At 41.3% G+C, this 19,319-nt stretch overlaps 1 protein-coding gene across 1 annotated transcript in view; it reads left to right on the forward strand.

The window, feature by feature from the left end:
- The first annotated feature begins 17,280 nt into the window (after nt 1–17,280).
- The window catches only part of ntrk1 (neurotrophic tyrosine kinase, receptor, type 1), a 30,663-nt gene continuing 28,624 nt past the window's right edge, over nt 17,281–19,319 (forward strand). The window contains exon 1 of the mRNA XM_031867348.1: nt 17,281–17,706. Within this exon, the coding sequence (XP_031723208.1) occupies nt 17,510–17,706 (197 nt within the window). The 5' untranslated portion in view covers nt 17,281–17,509. The remainder of the gene's footprint in view (nt 17,707–19,319) is intronic.

Below are 19,319 nucleotides of genomic sequence, written 5' to 3' on the forward strand. Positions count from 1 at the left end.
CTCTCTCTCTCTCTCTCTCTCTCTCTCTCTCTCTCTCTCTCTCTCTCATTCAGTGACCCTCCTGACAAACTGAAGCATTATTCTGGAGGATAAACTTGAGCCCATCAGTGAAAATAACCTTATTAAATATCTATTGTTGGTGGGGGTATATCAAATACATTTCAGTGAAATGAGCTGCATTAAAGCAACAAAGGGTGCATTTTGGAATGTGAAAGGTGATATCTTTATTTCTTTAACAATTCACCAAACACAATTTGGAGGTGCAGCTCGGATAATTACAGCGTAGGGGGTTCTGGGCTGCCTGGCCACGCCACGAACACAATAGCAATAAAATGAGTCGCCAGTCACATGCTGACCTTTTGAGACATTTTTAACAACCCTGGAAATACTAAGAAGGGCCGTATCTCTCTGAAGTACTCCCCTTCCCCTTCAATCCCCCCCCCCCCTACACATCTCCCTCATCTGCTGGAGAGAAACTGAAGCACCACTTCAAGCCAGTGCTATTATTTGCTCCTTTCAGGGGCCCTGGCCCCTGAAGTACTGCACTCAGTTAGGACCTGTAATGTAGATTCCATTTCAGCTGCTATTAGGCCTCATCCGTTACAGCAGAGCGGCCTGTTCGTTATTACTCCACTGCTCTCTCCATCCTCCGTGTCTCCCCCCCCCCCTCTGTTTTTTGTTCTGCCTTCCCTCCACTCATCCTCTCATTCCTCCTTGCTCCTTCATCCATCTGTCCCCCTATCCCATCCTGCCATCTCTCCACTCCAGCACTCATCTGACCACCCCGGTTTCTTCCTCCCTCCCTCCCTCCCTCCACTCCACTCCACTCCCATTCCCAGCCATGCCCCCAGGGGAGCCATGCAAACTGCTTATTCAACAATCGGCCGCCATAAAGATATGTAATGACATTTTCGAAGGCAAAGAGGCCTGTGTGGTTTTTAATTCATATTTAATGGCTGTCAGGCTAAATAGCCCACTATCCTAAATGGGAGAGAGGCTGGTGCTCTTCCACTTAAGACTGAGGGCCGTCTGCCTGTGGATATCTGCTGGCTGTCCAGAGCCACTGCCTCTTTCTGGTTGTTCTCCTTTTGGGTAATCACTCTCCATACGAGACACAAGCTGATGAAGCTTGAGAATGCATTATCTTACAGCAAGAAGTAAAAGAAAAAAATATCCCACGTCGTGACCCAATTCCAATTCCACGTCCCCGCTAACTGGTTTGGGATGGAACTAAATATGACGGACCCTCCACGCGAACCCACAAGAGGAGTGGAAGTGGGTAGGGAGAGCTTGTAGGTTCAGTGGGGGGGTCATTAGGCCCTTCACGATAATTATGTCGTTGACTTATCGTACGATACATGGACATGACCTCGATCATTTTTGCAGATCTCGTAAACAACGTAACACAAGTGCGAAAAACACATACGAAAAAATCCCTAACGGACATGAACATGTTCTCCTGATTGAAAGTCCTGTGTTTGTTCGACCCGCCCTGTTTTTCAGTCTTTGTACTACATCATTACACACACACACAGTAAATACCTTCCTCTGAAATGTGGTGAAGCATCAAATGGATATACTCAAGTAAAGTACAAGTACTTCAAAATTGTACAGCACTTGAGTAAATGTACTACCTGGGAACATATATGCACCGAGCAGTTTCACCAAAGACATTATTCCAGAAACTCTGCCAGTACTTCAACTTCTACTTTAAAACCACTCTGATTATTTGTTTACCCTTTCCCAAAATTGAATGTGATTGCTATGTACCATTAGAAATGAACACATGACAATCAGAGTCATTATGTTGGCTTTAGTAGCTGCTCTTATTGACCAACAATAGGTAAGTAGGTAGTTGTTTGGTATCATAATTCAGCAGGATGTCTCTGTTCAGTCTGGTCCTGTGCCTTTTACTTTCCGTTCTGCTCCTCAAGGGCAATTATTTGCTGTTATTTTCTGACTAATAGTTCATTTTCTTTCCATAGAAGCTAAATTACTATATTACCCTCATTTCCAGCATTTTAAGGTGACACAGTCAACATTTGTATGCTTTAGTTTATGTACAGAAACAGCTTTTATGTGCTGTTCATTTTAAACCTGCGACAATTCCGTCTTTCCTGTCGATGAAAAACAAACTGAAAAACATTTTAAACGTGCTTAGCTCTACAGATGTCAGCGTTGGTCGCTCCACCACTTTGGTCTATACTGAAATATCTCAACTATTGGATGGATTGCCATGAAATTCTCACATTCATAGATCCCAGAGGATGAATCCTACTGATTTCTATTGGTCTTTGGTTTATGACAAAATGTTTGCAAAACTAATTACATTCTCATCAGCCTCTTTCATACTTTAGTGCTAATTTGCAAAAGTCAAACTAGATGGTGAACATGGTAAACATTATACCTGCTAAAAATCGGCGTGTTGACAGATTTTAGTGAGCTGCAGACGCTTAATCTTATTTCAGTTTTTCCAGACACAACAGACGAAGGCTCACATTTATTTTTCCTGTCATCACTCTCCGGGCTTTTCTCTCTCACTGTGAGAGCTCAGTCGATGCCCGCCGCTAACCTCAGTCCAGGGAGGAGCCCTTGAGGTTTAAGATGTTGGACTGCGTGTGGACTTTTTCCCCTGGCCCACTGGAAAATATGAGGGAGGGAGAATTGATCTCTTCCCATTTAGGAGTCACTGCTGCTAAGCATGGCAGCAATGAAGGTGCAAAGATCCAGCCCAGTACCTTTTGGCAGTTTGAGAATGAAATGGTTTCGAGTACATCGACACAAATTGTCTATTTTTTTCCTGTCGCTCAGCATGAAAACAGTGCCGATGGAAAGTCAATTAGGACCCTTTTTTCGTGGTGAACAATAATTAGATGCATTCACGTGACTATGCAATGGTAAAAGCTAGTTACGTAGTATTAATCATCAACAAAGACAACTTGTTGTGGGTGACAGGGGAGGTGGATGGGTCCAACACACACAGGACTTTCAACCATCGCGTTGTTGTTGTGATTTTGTTGTCTAAAGCAGTCCTTTTAAGCCCTACCATGATGTTTTTCCTCAACCTAACCAGGTGGGCTCGTTGCAGTGACCTAACTTTCGTTTTGTGGTCCCGAAAAATAAGTCATTCCGAGGGACACAAACACGTGACTTGCGTTGAAGAATCATGCAGATGATACTGAACATGTTTTGTTGGTAAATTTTCTCAGGATGAACAAAAAATAATGAAGTTAACATGACACAGAGATGCAGTCTAAAGGCTGGAGAGAAAGCGTGGCATCCACTGACTGATTTCTGGTAATTACAAATTGGCAGAAATAAAAACCCTGAGGGCCATTTATAATTTTAGATTGAACATTTGGTCTAATATACGGCACACCAGGGGTCCTGCACCAATGAAGCGACAGCCTTGCCATTTGGAAAGACTTGAAACGAACCATAGTAGTGCGAACAGCTGAGAGAAGTGCTGTGTGGTCAATCAGATGTGATGATGCAATCACGTTCATGAAATAGCAATTGATTAAGTGTTAGTTAAATTAATTACAGACAAAAAAAGACTCAAGTCTCTCAGCCATTAAAACATGTATCTAGAGGCATTGTTGTATATTACAGATGTATAGACTATGGATATAATGGCCAGTAAACCAATTGTGTCCATCGTAGCCAATGGCTGACCAGTGCAACATGCGGCATCACCAGCAGCATTAAGTCATCGTCATGAAACAACAGAGCTGGGGGTTGCAAGTGGGATCATCACTACTACAAAATATTGATGCCCCGGCTGCCTCGTATCATTTTTTTTTTTTCTGAGTGGAGTCCAGGCACTGAAATGTAAATAAATCTATCAGGGCAAGGAGCTGGGGGCTCCGGTTACCACTCCTAACAATCAAGAGGCTTTTCATGCTGCCCTGGAGGGCCATTCCTGTAACGCTAGCACACTGGAGAGAGCCACAAATCATCATCTCTCCCTCCCTCTGCCGCTCTCTCCTCCTCCCGCTGCTTCTTCTTCTCGGACTTCTTTCTCTTCTGATTTTTCTCTTTCGCTCACACAAAACACACACTGTCCTCATTTTCCTCTTCAGCCTTTCCCTTTCTTTTTTTCTAGCACCTCTCTTTTATTCCTAATACTCTTCATCACAATCCCCTCATGCTTTCTGCTCTCACACAGCTCTGTCTTCATATTCTTACTCCTACTCTTTGGTTCTTCACAGCTCCCGAACGCTCTCCATTGAAGCTCGCGCTACAGTAAAATGAAAGACTAGAGTGAGTCTTACAGCCATTCATCAAGCTCTCAAACATCATGTCGGTTTTCAGAAAACTACCCATCAACATGTCTTGTGTGTAAGAATATGGCACAAAATGTGTTGCTTATATCACTCTGTATATTTCACTCACTTACGTTCATCTTTTGCTCTCTGCAGTTGGTGATTTTTGTACGTCAAGAACTGGAATACATTTGAATTTTAACTTTATCTTTTATATTTGATTAGTTTTCTGATTCACCGTCTGGTTTAAATATATGTTCATTGTAGGTCTGAACAACAAAAGGACCACAAACAACTTGCTTCATTTATTAGAAAGATTTGTGTTTTCATGATCTGATATTTCTCTCAATAACTTTCACTGTGGAAACAATTAAACAACACGACCAAAAATCTTATAAAAAGAAAATAAGGCTCTGCACATGTCGATCAAATGCAAGCAATTAATAACAAAGCCAAGCTGTCGGTCTGTAGACATGAGGACAAAGATTATTGTGCCTCGTGCCAAAAGGCTCATGTGTCAGTTGCAGGAATCCCGCAGATTTAGAGAAACGATTTCACTTAAAATAATGTTGAAATGCAGAAAATGTCTACATTCTGGATACGAGATCAGTTGCAAATAAATAGAGGGCAGATTTATTTGATCATCCATCAGCTCAACCCTCACACCACCATATTTTAGTGCCAGCTGTCTTCTTTGTGCTGTTTACACTACACGACTCTTTTGTGGTGCAGAAATGGATTTGCTTTTAAAGACGGCATGCTCTTTTGAGGAAATACATATGTAGGTGAGGGTGAGGAGGTTTTGTTCGCAGGTGAGAAAGGAGGTTTTCGCAGCCAGAGTCGTATTAAATTGTAAAAAAAAAAAAAAAAAAAAAAAACCTTTACAAACCTCCCTGCACACATGTGATTGTCATCAATTAAGGCACTAAAAGTCTTACTTGCTGAGCTTTGAATGACCTGCCTGAGGAGATAAGGCTCGCAGAGTTGGTAATCTCTTTTAAATCACTTCTTAAAACACATTTTTATAGACTGGCTTTTTATGTGATGTCATCAGCTTTTTGTTTATTTTTTACTAAATTATTTTATTTTATTTATGTTATTGTATTTATTTCTCACTGAGCTTTCTGTTATTATTATTGTCTTGCTTTTGCTTCTTTGCCTGTCAAAGCACTTTGTAAACTCTGTTTTTAAAGGTGCTATATAAATAAACATTAATAATAAACATTATTATTTTTTAAGCATTATGAAGACATAGGTGTTGGATGTGGATGCCATCTTATTCCAGCCTTCACACGAATAACGTGTAGCTGCTCCTTGTTGAGTGGCGATGCTATCTCCGTCCCCTGATCAATGATGGCCTGCGCTTGTCATTGATCTGTCTGGCTGAGGCTCTGGGACTCGGCCCGTTCTGGTCTGACCCACAGAGGCCTGCCGGGTCACACAGGTGACCGCCACAGTTTGGACTGATACCGCCAGAGGTTAATATGCAGCGGGTAAACATGAAAATGTGACACCAGGAGAGATGAGGCTTGTCGCTGCTCGATGATTTTTCTGAAAAATCAAATTGGGAAAGCAGAGTTAGAGGCTATTCTGACTGCTGTTAGATACGATTTTAATTATATTTCAAAGCATTTATTATTTGATTACTGCAGTCTGCCAGAACTCAGATTTTTATGCAAAGCTGATCAAGTGAGTGATTTTGTCTTCTAGATCAATAACCAAGAGGATATGTTTACAGAAGTGAGCCTCTGCCCTGGGTTATAATTTCATCCTCATGCAGAGCGTAAATTCTCACTTCGCCTCTTCCAGCGTGAGTAACTAACTCCCATTACAGACGCTTACCCCTACAAATGAATCCCCAAATGGCCAGATTACGGCCAGCGGTGGATTGTTCAAAATACACTAGAATACTGTATGTACGTTGCACGTCTTAGTTCACACTCTAGATGTTGTCTAAATTTACTGAAATTATCCCAGTCTTAACCTCTTGCTACAGAAACCATTTTCTGGTAATATAACTGGTTGAAAACTGTGGATTTGCCATTGTTTGCCCCGTTACTCCTTATATCTTTCTGTATATGGCCCACAATTAAAAAAAAGCTTTGGCCACCCCTGTGTTAATCTAATGGCAATTCAACATGTTGGTCCCATGTCTGAATAAGCACTATGGTCACTTTTACATTCAAGTCACTAGCAAGTAACGGAACGTATATAGTGAAGAAGGAGCTGAGCCGAAAGGCAAAGCTCTCGATTTACCAGTCCATCTACGCTCCGGGCCTCACCTATGGTCATGAGGTTTGGGTAGTGACCGAAAGATTGAAATCAGCCCCGGATAAGAAGAAGATACTGGATGGAAGGATGCAACTATACATGACACAGAATACACAAGATGAGCTAAAGAAAGCAGAGAGTTGATCAATCACATGTGACAGACAGGGGACAGTGACTCTCATGGTTGAGGGCAGGATCTTGTGGCGAGTGGCTTCCGTTCAAACCACTTGACAGCACCTTGCACCACTTTGCTGATCAATGTCCAACTGGTTTGGCAGTGAGCTTGTACCTGTGTCACATGACACAGCCTGACATCCGCTGAACCTTACATTTCACCTTACTTACAAGTTTGTGAGCGTGGGATTTAATATTTTTATGATTCAATGCATGTTCCTGATCCTCTGACACAGAAACCATCCACTATCAATTTACTGTAATTACGGGCAGGCCTCTGGTGGGCCACCTCTCCCAGCCTGGTGACCGATCCCCATCCATCCTGCCAAAATGGCAGCTTTATAGCCCCCTTCCAGGACCGTCCTCGGTCGGCCAATGGGATGGGGCAAGCCTCTGCCTGAACAAGGAGCAAACAAAGGCATACATCTGATTGATGAATTAAGATATTGCCCAAGGGTTGTTGGTTGTGGTCTTGGTCAGTACACTCATTAATTAAATCATTATCCAGCAGTCATTCATGCTGCTCCAGGTCTGTCTCTCTCCAATCACGCTACCAGGATATTGCTAATTACTGTGCTGATAAGAGTGTTTAAAAGCTGTGGTTGTAAATACAGTTCTTACCGATTACAAGTCTTACTATGTTGATGATGTAAGATCGAGTCTGAATGGATGAACTGGGTTACAAAATAATGCACGCGCTTATAGAATTCATCCTCTTGGGACCATGAAAATCTGTACATCACGGCAGTCCATGCGATAGTTGTTGAGATATTTTAATCTGTATCTGAGGCATTGCCGTCCGAACAGCCACTCCGGTAATATGGCTAAAAAAGTGAAAAAAATTGCAAGAAAACAAAATACAGTTTGTATGTCTGCTATATTCTCACCCACAAATAATGCACACGTCAGCTTTTTATTGGTTGGCTGGAATCGTTGCAGTAGGGCTGGATGGTATACTGTATGAAAAATGACGATACCAGTACCAATATCAGCACTCTTAAAGTGATACTGATGCCAATAGTTTCTCAGAAAAACACATTATTACAGTACACATCAACACACGTCACCGACCGTTAGGATTTGTTTTTTGTTCAATGTAGTACTGTAGATATACGTATGTGGACCACCTCAGAGGGCTGTTGTTTTTCTCCATGACTTGTACCACTGTGCTCAATGTTATGTTGTATTTGTACTTTATTTTCCACTAATAACTGGTGGCGTAACAGAAAGAGAGCGGTACACGATTATAATGTTTCCGCTGTGTGTTTCACTAGATTATTGACTGTTCCATAAACCTCTTTATCATGAGTGGACCTGGATGTAGAACATGTATGAGTCACAAAATGACTTTAATGATAATGGTACAAACCTGGATGTAGAACATGTATGAGTCACAAAATGACTAATGATAATGGTACAAACAATTCTGGCCGTTCTGGGAAGTTTTCCTAAGTGTGTGTGTGTGCGTTTGTGAGCGATTGATGATTTTTTTTACCTGATGAATCATCTTCACTTCACTTGCCTAAATGAGTTTGACTGTGTGTTGTTGTGCTGCACGAGTTTTCTAGGAGGTTTTGCACGTCTGTCTCAATGATAACACACAACTGCTAAAATCATGACAATAGATCGCAATCTATGTAATTTAGACATTTCAGTTTACTTTGTCATCTCTTAGCAGTAATACTGAAGCGTCCTCTGCCTCGGGGTGAACTGTAGTGCATGAGATGAATAGAGGGGGGTTATGGCTGTGTATTGTGAATAAAGTGGCACTTTACTCTCATTTTTCAATTAGGATAATGGAGAGCGGCTTTTTATAAACATGGATATGAGCTGGAGACGTGGCTGCTTGGAGGGAGGGAGGGGGAGAGCGAGAGAGGGACAAACAGAAAGAGAAAAAGTTTTTATTTTCTTTTTTATTCATGTATTTAACTTGCATTCTGTTTTAGATTAAAATTTTAGAAAAAATCCCTCATCTATCTGATTTTGAAAATTTGTTGATTTGGCCTTTCACGGTCACTAATTGATTATATATATATATATATATATATATATAAAAAATTGGATATAAGCTTCAGACATAAAAAAAACAGGTGTAATTAACACTTTTAGCACACATTTGGTGTCTAATTTAACAATAACTTGTTTTGTTCTTACCTAAAAGGAAGTCTCTCTGCTTATTTGTGCTTTCTCCCATTTGTTCTTGCCAGAAGCTTTTATGTAACTCCAAGCATCACAAAAGAGTCTTGACCAGCGTCTTCTTGCAGCAGGAAACATCATTTTTGGGTTCACAGGGACATAAAATCAGGGTAAAAATGATTTCAAATGAATCTTGTTTTAATAAGTCAACTTGTCTTCGGGGAGAGGGAGAATAAGTAAAGACAGAAAACACTGTGATGCTGATATAACAGATACAGCTCAGAGTGTGCCGTGTGCATTTTGCTGACATGACAATACAGGATGATTCTGGGGTTTTTTGGATTCAGAAAGCACATGCTGTACACTCATTGAGAACTCTTTTACTATCCGTCTATGTGCCTGCCAGGTCGACTGCTCTTGACCGGTTATGGAGACTATTTCTTAACGTCGTGGTGAGAATGAAATCATTGACGGTGAGGGCCGACTGCTGTAGAGCTACAGCCAACGTGAACTTTCACCAAGTCCTCCTGCTGGACGACACATGCAACCCTTTTCTGAGCTGAAGCCCCGATCAGAAGGATGACGACATTTTAAAACATAGATCTGTTTTATGATGCAAGTGTGACAACAAAGGATTGGGTCAAAATAGTTACAAAAATACAATGCGGTCTTATGGTGTGTTGAACTGTCCAACCAGCCCGACCTCTTCCTTCTGTGGACCTTTATTAGTCAGACTGTTTCCTCCCATCGTCATAAATCCTACGCTCACTTGAATTTCGATAATGATGTAATTAGAGCAAACCTCTAACTGAATGAAAACAATGTAGAAAACATAACTGAAATATGGCGTTTATTTGGTTTCATGTATTCAATTAAGTTACGATACAGATCCGTTTTGGTCTGCCGTGAGTCTTAGTGAATGGGCACTTGGGTTGTCTTAGGGTAAAACAAAATAAAAAAGGGTCTCCATGAGGCCTTATTTGAGAAGAGAAAAAGGAGAGACGGAGAAAGCAGGAGGAAGACACATTAAGAGACGAGGACAAGACACCAAATAAAAGACGTTCAGTAGCAACAGAGACAGAATGATAGAAGAGGACAGAGTTGTCATTCATTAGCTCCTGAGCTAACTGTCTCGCCCACCAGCTCCCACCACAGCTCCTCGGGTTTCTGCTCATCTGCATGAGCCTCTCGAAGGCCTCTGGTGTCCACAGCCCGGCTGCTAATGAGAGGCTGAGACGGGCCGTTCCGGTTACACACACACACACACACACACACACACACACACACACGGCTTTACTGGTTTTGTGTTGATGATCCAGCCACAGATATGGGGGAAGGGTTGGGTAATAAAAAAATAAATAACAAAAACGAGAGGAGAAGTGATGAAGAATTTGAGACGGCTACACCCAACACCGTTGTTTTGCTTGGTGGTGTATCGATCAGGGAGGAGAGGATTTTGTCTGACGAGGGGCTGTGATGTCCAGATCTGCAGATAAAGACAGTGTAGTATGTGCTGGCTTACACAGAGTCCCCTCTCTGTATCTTGTTCCATCAGCTTGTACTGAACGGCACCTCATCTGATATGAGACAGAGGACATGTGCTGCCGTAGCTCTCCTTGGATAAACGTACGGCGTTGACATGACCCGGGCTCAGTCTCAGTGATTTTGGTTTTCTTCAGGCTTATGAAATCTGAAATCTCACTGCTAGTGTCTGATGGAGCTCGGTTATGCTCAAACCAAAAGAAAATGAACAAATGCATCTATTTAATATGAGTTATTGTGTATTTTTTACTGCTTTGGCGTTCTCTTGTTTTGAGGCTTACATTAGCACTAATTTAGCTGCATTAATGGGAAATTTATCATTATTTTTTATCAGCAATAGTAGTAGATGAAACTATTTCTCGTGCACAGGTTTAAAGGTGTTCAGCTCTGTGCTCTTTTAAACTCTCTGGATGAAATTAAAGAAATGCAAATGTAGAGAAATGGCCCCGGATTTAGAAAAAAAGTTTTGCTGTCGACAACTTTTATTGGTTCACAAGCTTGTCGAGGGTCTCTTCGGGAGATAAATGGACCACAAGTGGCTCGTTTATTACATGTACCATTACTTTACTGCATTTGTGGAACATTTCTAATGACAGAAAGACATAGTGGTTTGAAAGCCTGTGGATGCTAAAAATCCCTGTAGCATAAACTGGTCAGGTTGAAGTGTGGCTGCTACTTACAGTAATGCAATGTTCACACTATGAGCGACAAAAGCAACAAAAAGGCCACGCTACATTACCGTTAAATAGCACTGTAAACTGAAAAGTGGCATTTTTTGGATGGAAAGGAACAGGGTGATACAAAAACATATGATTGGTTGACACTTCACTGCGTCATTGTAGCTCTGAAAAAAGTTGAGACCAGCTCAACTTTTAAGAAATTACGTTTTAAAAAAAATACACTGTGTGAATCCTTGAGCCCAAATAAAAATGTAGAGACGTTTTTTTGAAACCTGCATTGTTTACACCGTTTTTTCTTCTTCTCTATACGTTTGCTGCAGCGCTTCTGCATTTCTTTTTACATTCGCGCCACCTGTTAAACAATTGATAAAAACAAAAAACCTTAAAGAACAGGGTCATTATTTGGAATAATGTACTCATGGGTTTTTAGAAATTACAACTTCAACCTCCAACCAAGGCTTCCACTTCCCTGAAGAGAGCAGAGAGGACAGGCTTGTGAAACGAGGTAAATGTGAAAGGATTTCATAGATAGAGTTACTCCAGTGATTTAGTTTTACACTTCCATAAAGTTGGGGGACTCACAAGAAGTAGATTTGAATTACAGGATTACCAAAAGCAGCAGCAGAGGTTGAAATACGCTGCCTTTCAGACCCAAATATGGTTTTAACTCCGAAAGCACAGGAGCCCTGACATTGTCAGGGTCATTTATTTCAACCTTCGATTACATAACATGACCTTCATGAGCAGATGAAGTTACCCAATTGTCACAGCATTCTAGATGTTGAAATTTGCATTTTTTGTGAGTAATTTATTCAACATTTTTCAAAAGGCCCTTGAAGTGCTCAGAATATGGACATTTGAACATCTGCAATTCCATAACAACTGGGCAAACTCCACCTGCTGATGAAGGCCATGTGATACAATCACAAGCTCCAGAACAGCTACTGAATGGACGTTAAGATGTATGAACGTTTACACTGAACAACTGATGATCCACGTGAAAGGATTTTTATTTTTATTTCTAAATCTCTTGTATTTCTTTGATATCCGTTGTTGATGTGGGTATTTTTGAAAAAAAAGTTGAAAATAAACATATGTAACATAAGCCATCATATCAGTGTTCTGGACACGAGTCGATGTACAGCGAGTAAATGGCAGCCAGAGGCAACACAACTGACATACAAACATGGCAGCTACGTGCATTTACCACTTAATGTGTAAAAGCCTTTCCTTGTACTTGGTCCAAAAGAGCTTTTACTCACCCGCTCATTCTCTTGTTACTCTCTCTTTCTGTGTGTGTGTGTGTGTGTGTCCCACTCTCTCTCTCCCCCCCCGTCTGTCCAATGCTGGGCTTAAATATGAAATTGATTGATTATTGTTTAAGGGTCTGACCGAAGTAGAGCCTCTCTCATACTCTTCCTCTCTACATGCGTTTATCCCCCCCCATGTACTGTAGACATATTCCATGCAAACTAACAGAAAGGTTTTTGAAAACCTTGAAAGTGTTTGAGGTTTGTTATGATGATAGGATGAAAGACAATTTGTTGATAACTTTCACAACACATTCTGGAGGCATTCCAAACAATAAAAGCATAATCAATCTTTTCTTTTACATCAACAGTCTTTTATAATTTAGTTGTCAAAAGAGTGAAATGTTACTTTGAATACCTCATCCAAAAAGGGACTCCTTTGTCCTGCCAAACAAGTTTCATTTATATTTTTGCTTCAGACTAAAAGGAAAAGTTGAAGTTTAACTATACAGTATTTTGGTTGAAAAGCGTAACCACAAATGTCAAACTCCTAGAAGGTGGCCCTAGAAGAAAAATCATTAGAATACTTCATCTGGGGACCATGAATGTTACTAAATGTTGTGCTAATCCATTGAAAAGACGTTGAGATATTCAGGCTGGTGTCTTCCAGCTATACCTCGGAGAAAAAAAAAAGAAACGAGAAGTCAACGTTGATGTTTTTGTCACGTATCTTGCGTACTTCCGCAACAGCACTCATTTATTTTAACCCAAACGATGATCTATTCCTAAACCAAAACTAGTAGTTTTGTTGCTTAAACCTAACTGAGTTTCCTGTGAAGATGGAAGTTTATTTTGAAAAGACCGTATGCATGTAACGATTGAAAATTGACACGTGGCTTTCGTAGGACAACGCACGAAAAATGAGGAGTAACTTTTCATAAGATATCATACAAAAAGTTGTATCAGAATACATCGAGATATTTAAGGGGATATGTGGAAACCTTGACCTGCAGGTGGCGCTAGAAGAAAAGTGCAACATTTTTATTGCAATACATCCAGTAGTTTTTTTAATATTTTAAATGACATTGAAATATTATTTAAACAGGTGGGCACTATCGTTTTTAACAGACATCACTTAAACAGGAAGGAATCGCATTTTTGTTCGGGACTATTTTAAATTACGGATTAATAGTCATTTGGTGTCCAGTGAGCATTTACAGCTGCAGGACGGTGTATGTGGGATTGACTGAAAAGCTACAGTGCCCATGTTCATGATAATGAGGGAACATGTCACCCAGTGCAATGATGCGGCTCACTGATGTGTTTTCAACAACAATGGAGCTCTATGGTACGCAGGAAAAAGATATCTATACGACTCTCTCTTCATGGGATTTGTTGCCTTATCATTTCATCTCATTGTATGGATTGATAGATTTCATGCACTTGCATGTTTGTGTGTGTGTTCCAGGCAGATATCGAGAGGAAGTGAGGGACACATGGTGGAGATATGGCTGGTAACATGGTCAAGTCCATAACACAGGATGCAACAGTGGCTGTGTCTGTTCCCTGTGAGTCCTAACCACTCCATTTATCTTTGGCGAGATTGGTTCAAAAGCCAAGTGTCGCAATTAACCCCTTCTCTGACCATCAATCAACATAAGGCATTAAAACAGTAATCTAATTAAATACCCAGATAGACATGAGGCCATTATTATCTGTCAAATGTCCACTATAGCACCAAATGATAGGGGGCTGAAAATTGTGACATGGCTCTTGGGAAATTATATCATCTGTAAATGAATTGTGCAGATTGAAATAAGAAGGAGGACGGAAAGAAATGAGCATGATTTGGTAAACACGTCGCATTTGAATAGTCTGCCTCTCATGGAAATCAGGAGACAGAAGAAACCCAAAAATAAAAACATAAGGTTTGAAAAATATCAGCCACAGAATGAAAAGACAGAACATTTTAGTTTACCATTATTCATCATCATGAATAGGCATGAATAGACTCTTCATATCATCTCGTCTCATGTTCATTTATTGTTTAGAACAGATGTTTTATTCTAACCGACACCTTTGTAAAGTTAACAAGGACCTCTGCAGGAACGTTGTTTGATGATGCGTGTGGTCGCCAACTGCAAATTACCTGATTGGTTATTGTTTTATTAGGACGTATTGTGTGTCCCACCTAACTGGAGATGTATGATGGAGAGACTCCTTATAGCAAATGATTGTGCTGCAGTTTTCAAAAGTTTCAAGAATATAAATATAAATGGATTTAATTGAGAAAAACATTGCATCTTTAAGCTCTCATTTGTATACAAAGCAGGCGACAACGCTGTGGGAAAATAAGAAATACACTAGAATAGAGCTAATACAACGATTTTAGCAAGTATTTACATTTTACAGGATATACTGAGGGTGTGTGAAATGTCTGCTGTTGACTCGCCACATCAAGCATATATCACAAGTGTAGAACTGTCATCTGTTCACAGAGAAACTCACATAAACTATAATATAAGATGTGTACAGTAAAGCTGGACAATTAAAGGAAGTAGTTGTAAAAACAGATCAGAATCAGATCCAACATGATCTCCTTTGCATGTTCGTTTTGTGTGATTGCTAATTACACCTCCCAGCTAATGCTTCCCATTGACTTTTTCATCTTTCAACTGGTCTGATTGAGCTCTCACTTTCCCACTTTTTGCACTTTCCCTGCAAATAAGCGTCTTGTCCATTCACAGTTTTTGCTGAGCTAAGACTCAAGAAAAAAAGGGGCGTAAAAGGAAGAGTAATTAAGCCACCAGATAATCCTGACGACGGCAGCAAAAATGGCTATTCAGCTTATGGCCAGTAATTGTGGTCGGGACACTATGACCTTACTCATGTGCAGAGTGACTGAGAGGAATGGAGGAGGGGCACAGTATCCGTCCCATGGGAAGAAACCGTCTCTGCTCATGTAAAGAACATATAGCAAGCTATGTTAGTAGTTACAGGATTAGAGTAGAGGATGTAGAGTTCACCTGCTCGCATGGTTTCTCTTTGAGTAGGAGTTGAAAACACAAAAGTTTACAACCCCTCCTTCCTGAAAGTCGTATTTTGCCACATCCATCATTTCAAGCTTTAAAACATTGAAATAAAACTGTCAACATCATCAAAGCGTCTGGTTGTTGCACCTTCAGCCAGAATCGACATTCAGCAGCTGACTCAAGTTCTACAGAATTCTGTTCAGGATCACGACTGTTTCAGTGCAACAGGTGTTTCAGTTTAACGAGCGATCGTGCTAATTGGTGACTTGGCCGAATGCGTACTGGTTGGTGTAGATAATAAAACACAGAGGAGTATGTATTTAAAATTGATCGAAGGCTTTCACACCTACATGTTCCGTTTGTGTTTTCAACAGCTGCCGTTACGAGCAACCAACACGGTATTAATCTCTTTATTTGTCAATTGACAGGTTATATAAACTAGACTACAGTGTAGTTTTGTCAAAAGGCACTCAAGGCTACGCATGGCTGCCCGCCAGTAAACAGAAGAAAAGTATACGTAGAGAACTGGACACAAAACAAAATGCCTTGGCCATCTAACCCGTGTACAGTAGAAGAATGGAGAGAGGTCTTCGGGAATTGTTCAATTGGTCAACTTTTATTGGTTCTCTCATGTTATTAGCCATGTTTCATGCTGTCTGTAGATGAAGACAAGCATTGTCACCTTATGGGAAAAAATATCCAAGAAGACACAGACAGCAGAACCAGCTGATCAGTCATACAAGTTAAATGTTCGCTACGTCAGAACTTATTCAGCATAGGTGTTTCCACACCCTATTTAGCGACTCTTTTTCGACCAAAAAACACCCCAAGCGAGCGTAAAAACATTTTTGCATAATTCCATACAGCTTTTGTAATGCGAAACTTCAAAAGGTGCATAAAAATGTGTGAGTGGAAACAAGATCACTGTGACTTTCAAAGAGCTACTCCACCGATGAAGCATTAAAACTTCTATAACATTGTCGGATTCATGATGGATAGCTTTAAATCAATGTCTTTTAATCTTCACATTCTTCTTCCTTGTCAAAGCCTGCATTACCCACAATGCAACTTGATCACTGACGGTTCAATCTGAGATTTAGGTGTGTTATGCTTGTAGCGGCTGATGTAGCCTCAAGCTGCTAGCCTCAAGCATGGTCTGGTCACCTAAAGTTTTCAGTGGAACATTTAGGTCTAAAATCCACAGTAGTTTTTTCTGCTTGAAAATCCTCACGGTGTTTGTCCAAGTCATGTGTAGCAAGAGATAATGCTGATGTTCCACAGAGAGTCAGCAGTTGTACACACCACTTGAAATGAGTGAAAGTGCATTCCCTATCACACTGAGCAAAATGCAAACTGTGAGCAAGCCTTGCGAGGCTAACACTGTATGTTCCTGTGATGTAAAGTAACAAACTTCAGAGTTCACGCTGTTGAAAAGCAGCTTATTGCAGATAGCCTGTCTCCCCAACCCTCCCCACTTTGCTACAGCCATTAACTTCATCTCTGACCTCCTAAGTCAACAATCACGAACCTTCCAAACAATCGATTCTCCAAGAACAGAGAGATCACCCATCCGTACGGCAGGATGTTGCTACAGTGCTAGTGCGAGAGCGCTGCTGCATGCATCCAGGCCCCCCAAGAGCCCTGACTTCTTGGCTCTGCTTGAACCTCGAGCTACTGGAAGGACACCTCTCACCCTGGGAGGGGGAGGGGGGTAGGGGAGGCAGATGAGATCTCCATCACCCATATCTTTCTCTCACCATCATCATCAACACACCCTTCATCCCCCTAACCCCTCCCTCTTGCTTTTCAGAGGTGTCTGGTGACTCTGGTCCATGTTATCTCGCCCCTCCCTTCATCGTGGAGGAGAGAGGGAGAAAGCGAGAGGCTGCAGCCCACTACCACCGTGTCCCCAGAGGCCCCTTGCCTGCCTGCCTGCCTGCCTGCCCCTCCTGCTGCTCAGTACAGCTGTGGCTCAGCACCAGACCCTGACCAGCTGGAGATCTCAAACCCTGCCAGAGAGCCACGCGAAGAGCCACAGTGTGTGAAAGCTCCTCACCTCTCTTCGCTGACTCTTCATTAGGTGAAGCACACAGACACTAACTCCCAACTGCCAGCAGCCAAGCCTCTCCCGCTGGTGCTGAGAAGATCCTCCTTTGAGCATGGCTCTGGCACCGCGGGCCCCGGCACTTCTCTTGCCCCTGGTGCTCGCCCTGCTCAGCCTGGTGCCGGCACCCGCCTTGGGAGGCTGCCCGACGGCTTGCCGGTGCTCTTTTGCCATGCTGCAGTGCCTGGAGCCCAATGGCATCGCCAGCGTCCCGGCACTGGCCCCGCAGGAGAGCGAGAACGTGACAGAGATGTGAGTATGATGGGCCACCTGCTTTGCATGCGCCTTTGAATCAGCATGAGTTCATCAGATGCCTCGATATTGGTGGTTTGCAAAGCTTGATTTTGTCTGCTTGTGTTCATGTTATCAGTCTTTGGCTGGGATTGCATTTGTTTACGAGGGTCTCAATGGCAGAGTTTTCCAATGGCTTCATATGTGATCTGGATAACTGCTTATAGTTTTGGGTTTTGTCCAATTGAGTTAATCAAGTCCAGGTGTTAAAATGCAGTGATCATAGAAATCACTCTACAATCATTTGTGAAGTTTTCCGATTGAGTGATATAGAAGCAGTGGACGAAGAAGTCTCATTTAAGGTTGTGCAATAAAGTTGCTCTCCATTGCTTTGACTCAGAACAAGTGCTTTTCTGCATTTGTTTATTTCTCCTTATGTGTTGTCTGTTTTCATACCACGAGGAGAGTTTGTTCTCAGCGGTGTTTGTCCAGTTGTGTTTAGCAAGAGGTAATGATGACATCTCACCAAAGTACAACAGCAAAGTATTCGAGAGTATCTGTCTCGCAAAGCTTTATTTATCTTTCATTATTTGATACAATCAGATTTCCGCTCTGTTGAGAGTAGAAAGAAGTTGTTCTTTGCGTTAGCCAAGTCCAGAGGCAGCTTGATGGAAAGTAAATTTACTACTGCTTGAGATGCATTAGCATGGCAGTAATTTTGTCACTCTGGTCATTGGAAATCAATTATGGATTGCTACTGACAATAACTGGCCCAGAGTGACGGGAACTGATGTCCTATTATCCATTGTGCCTCAACATGTGGCCTCGGGGTCTTTAAAGGATCTGAGCACTATCAACTCTTTAGTATTGTGGGAAACCACACTCAAGAAAACTTGGTGTTTTTTATTATGTTGTGATAGCTGCAAGTTTAAGAGATGGAAAATCTGTCCTGAATGTGTGGAAATATACTTTTGTTTTGGTCCGGTAACAAAACTTTAGAGTTCATAAACTCTGTGACAAACTCTGTTCTTCCTAATTCTGTTTTTTTTTTTTTTTTTTACTTGATCTTGATTTCAAGTTGTACTTTTCTTTAAAACATTAAGTATTCAAAACTAATTAAGCACTTATTTAATGATTAAGTAAAAAAAAAAAAGCATCTTTAGATGTAATTTATTATGTTTTTAACACTCAAAAGATTAGCTTCATCAGGAATGTGTGGTTTGAGTCCTGACATTTTGGGAAAATAACCTTTTTTAACTTATCCAATGATGCAACGCCGCTATGGCGAGGTCAAGCAATACTTGTTATTGTTTAGTCCATTCGTTAGGAAGTGATTAGGGCACACCAGACAAATTGTAATGAATCACTCCCATTTGTATCCAAACATTTCCCGTACACGAATCGTGTGTTCTGCCAAAGGGTTGTGTTCTGACAAAAGGTTATCTTGATAAAAACAAAGTCATGAGAGCATGACAGTGAAGAGACCAGATGTGCTCCGTTTGTGGTTCAACAGACTGGTTTGATTGGTGGAAAGTGACTTAAAGGGGGTGAAGTTTGACTATAAAAGTAAGCTGTGAAAAGCAGTGGCGGGCCGTGCATTTTATACCTAGGCCTTCACTGCTGCCCTGCAGCTG

This window comes from Anarrhichthys ocellatus, unplaced genomic scaffold, assembly GCF_004355925.1.
Source record: "Anarrhichthys ocellatus isolate YVR2014 unplaced genomic scaffold, GSC_Weel_1.0 scaffold39, whole genome shotgun sequence".
Lineage (NCBI taxonomy): Eukaryota > Metazoa > Chordata > Actinopteri > Perciformes > Anarhichadidae > Anarrhichthys > Anarrhichthys ocellatus.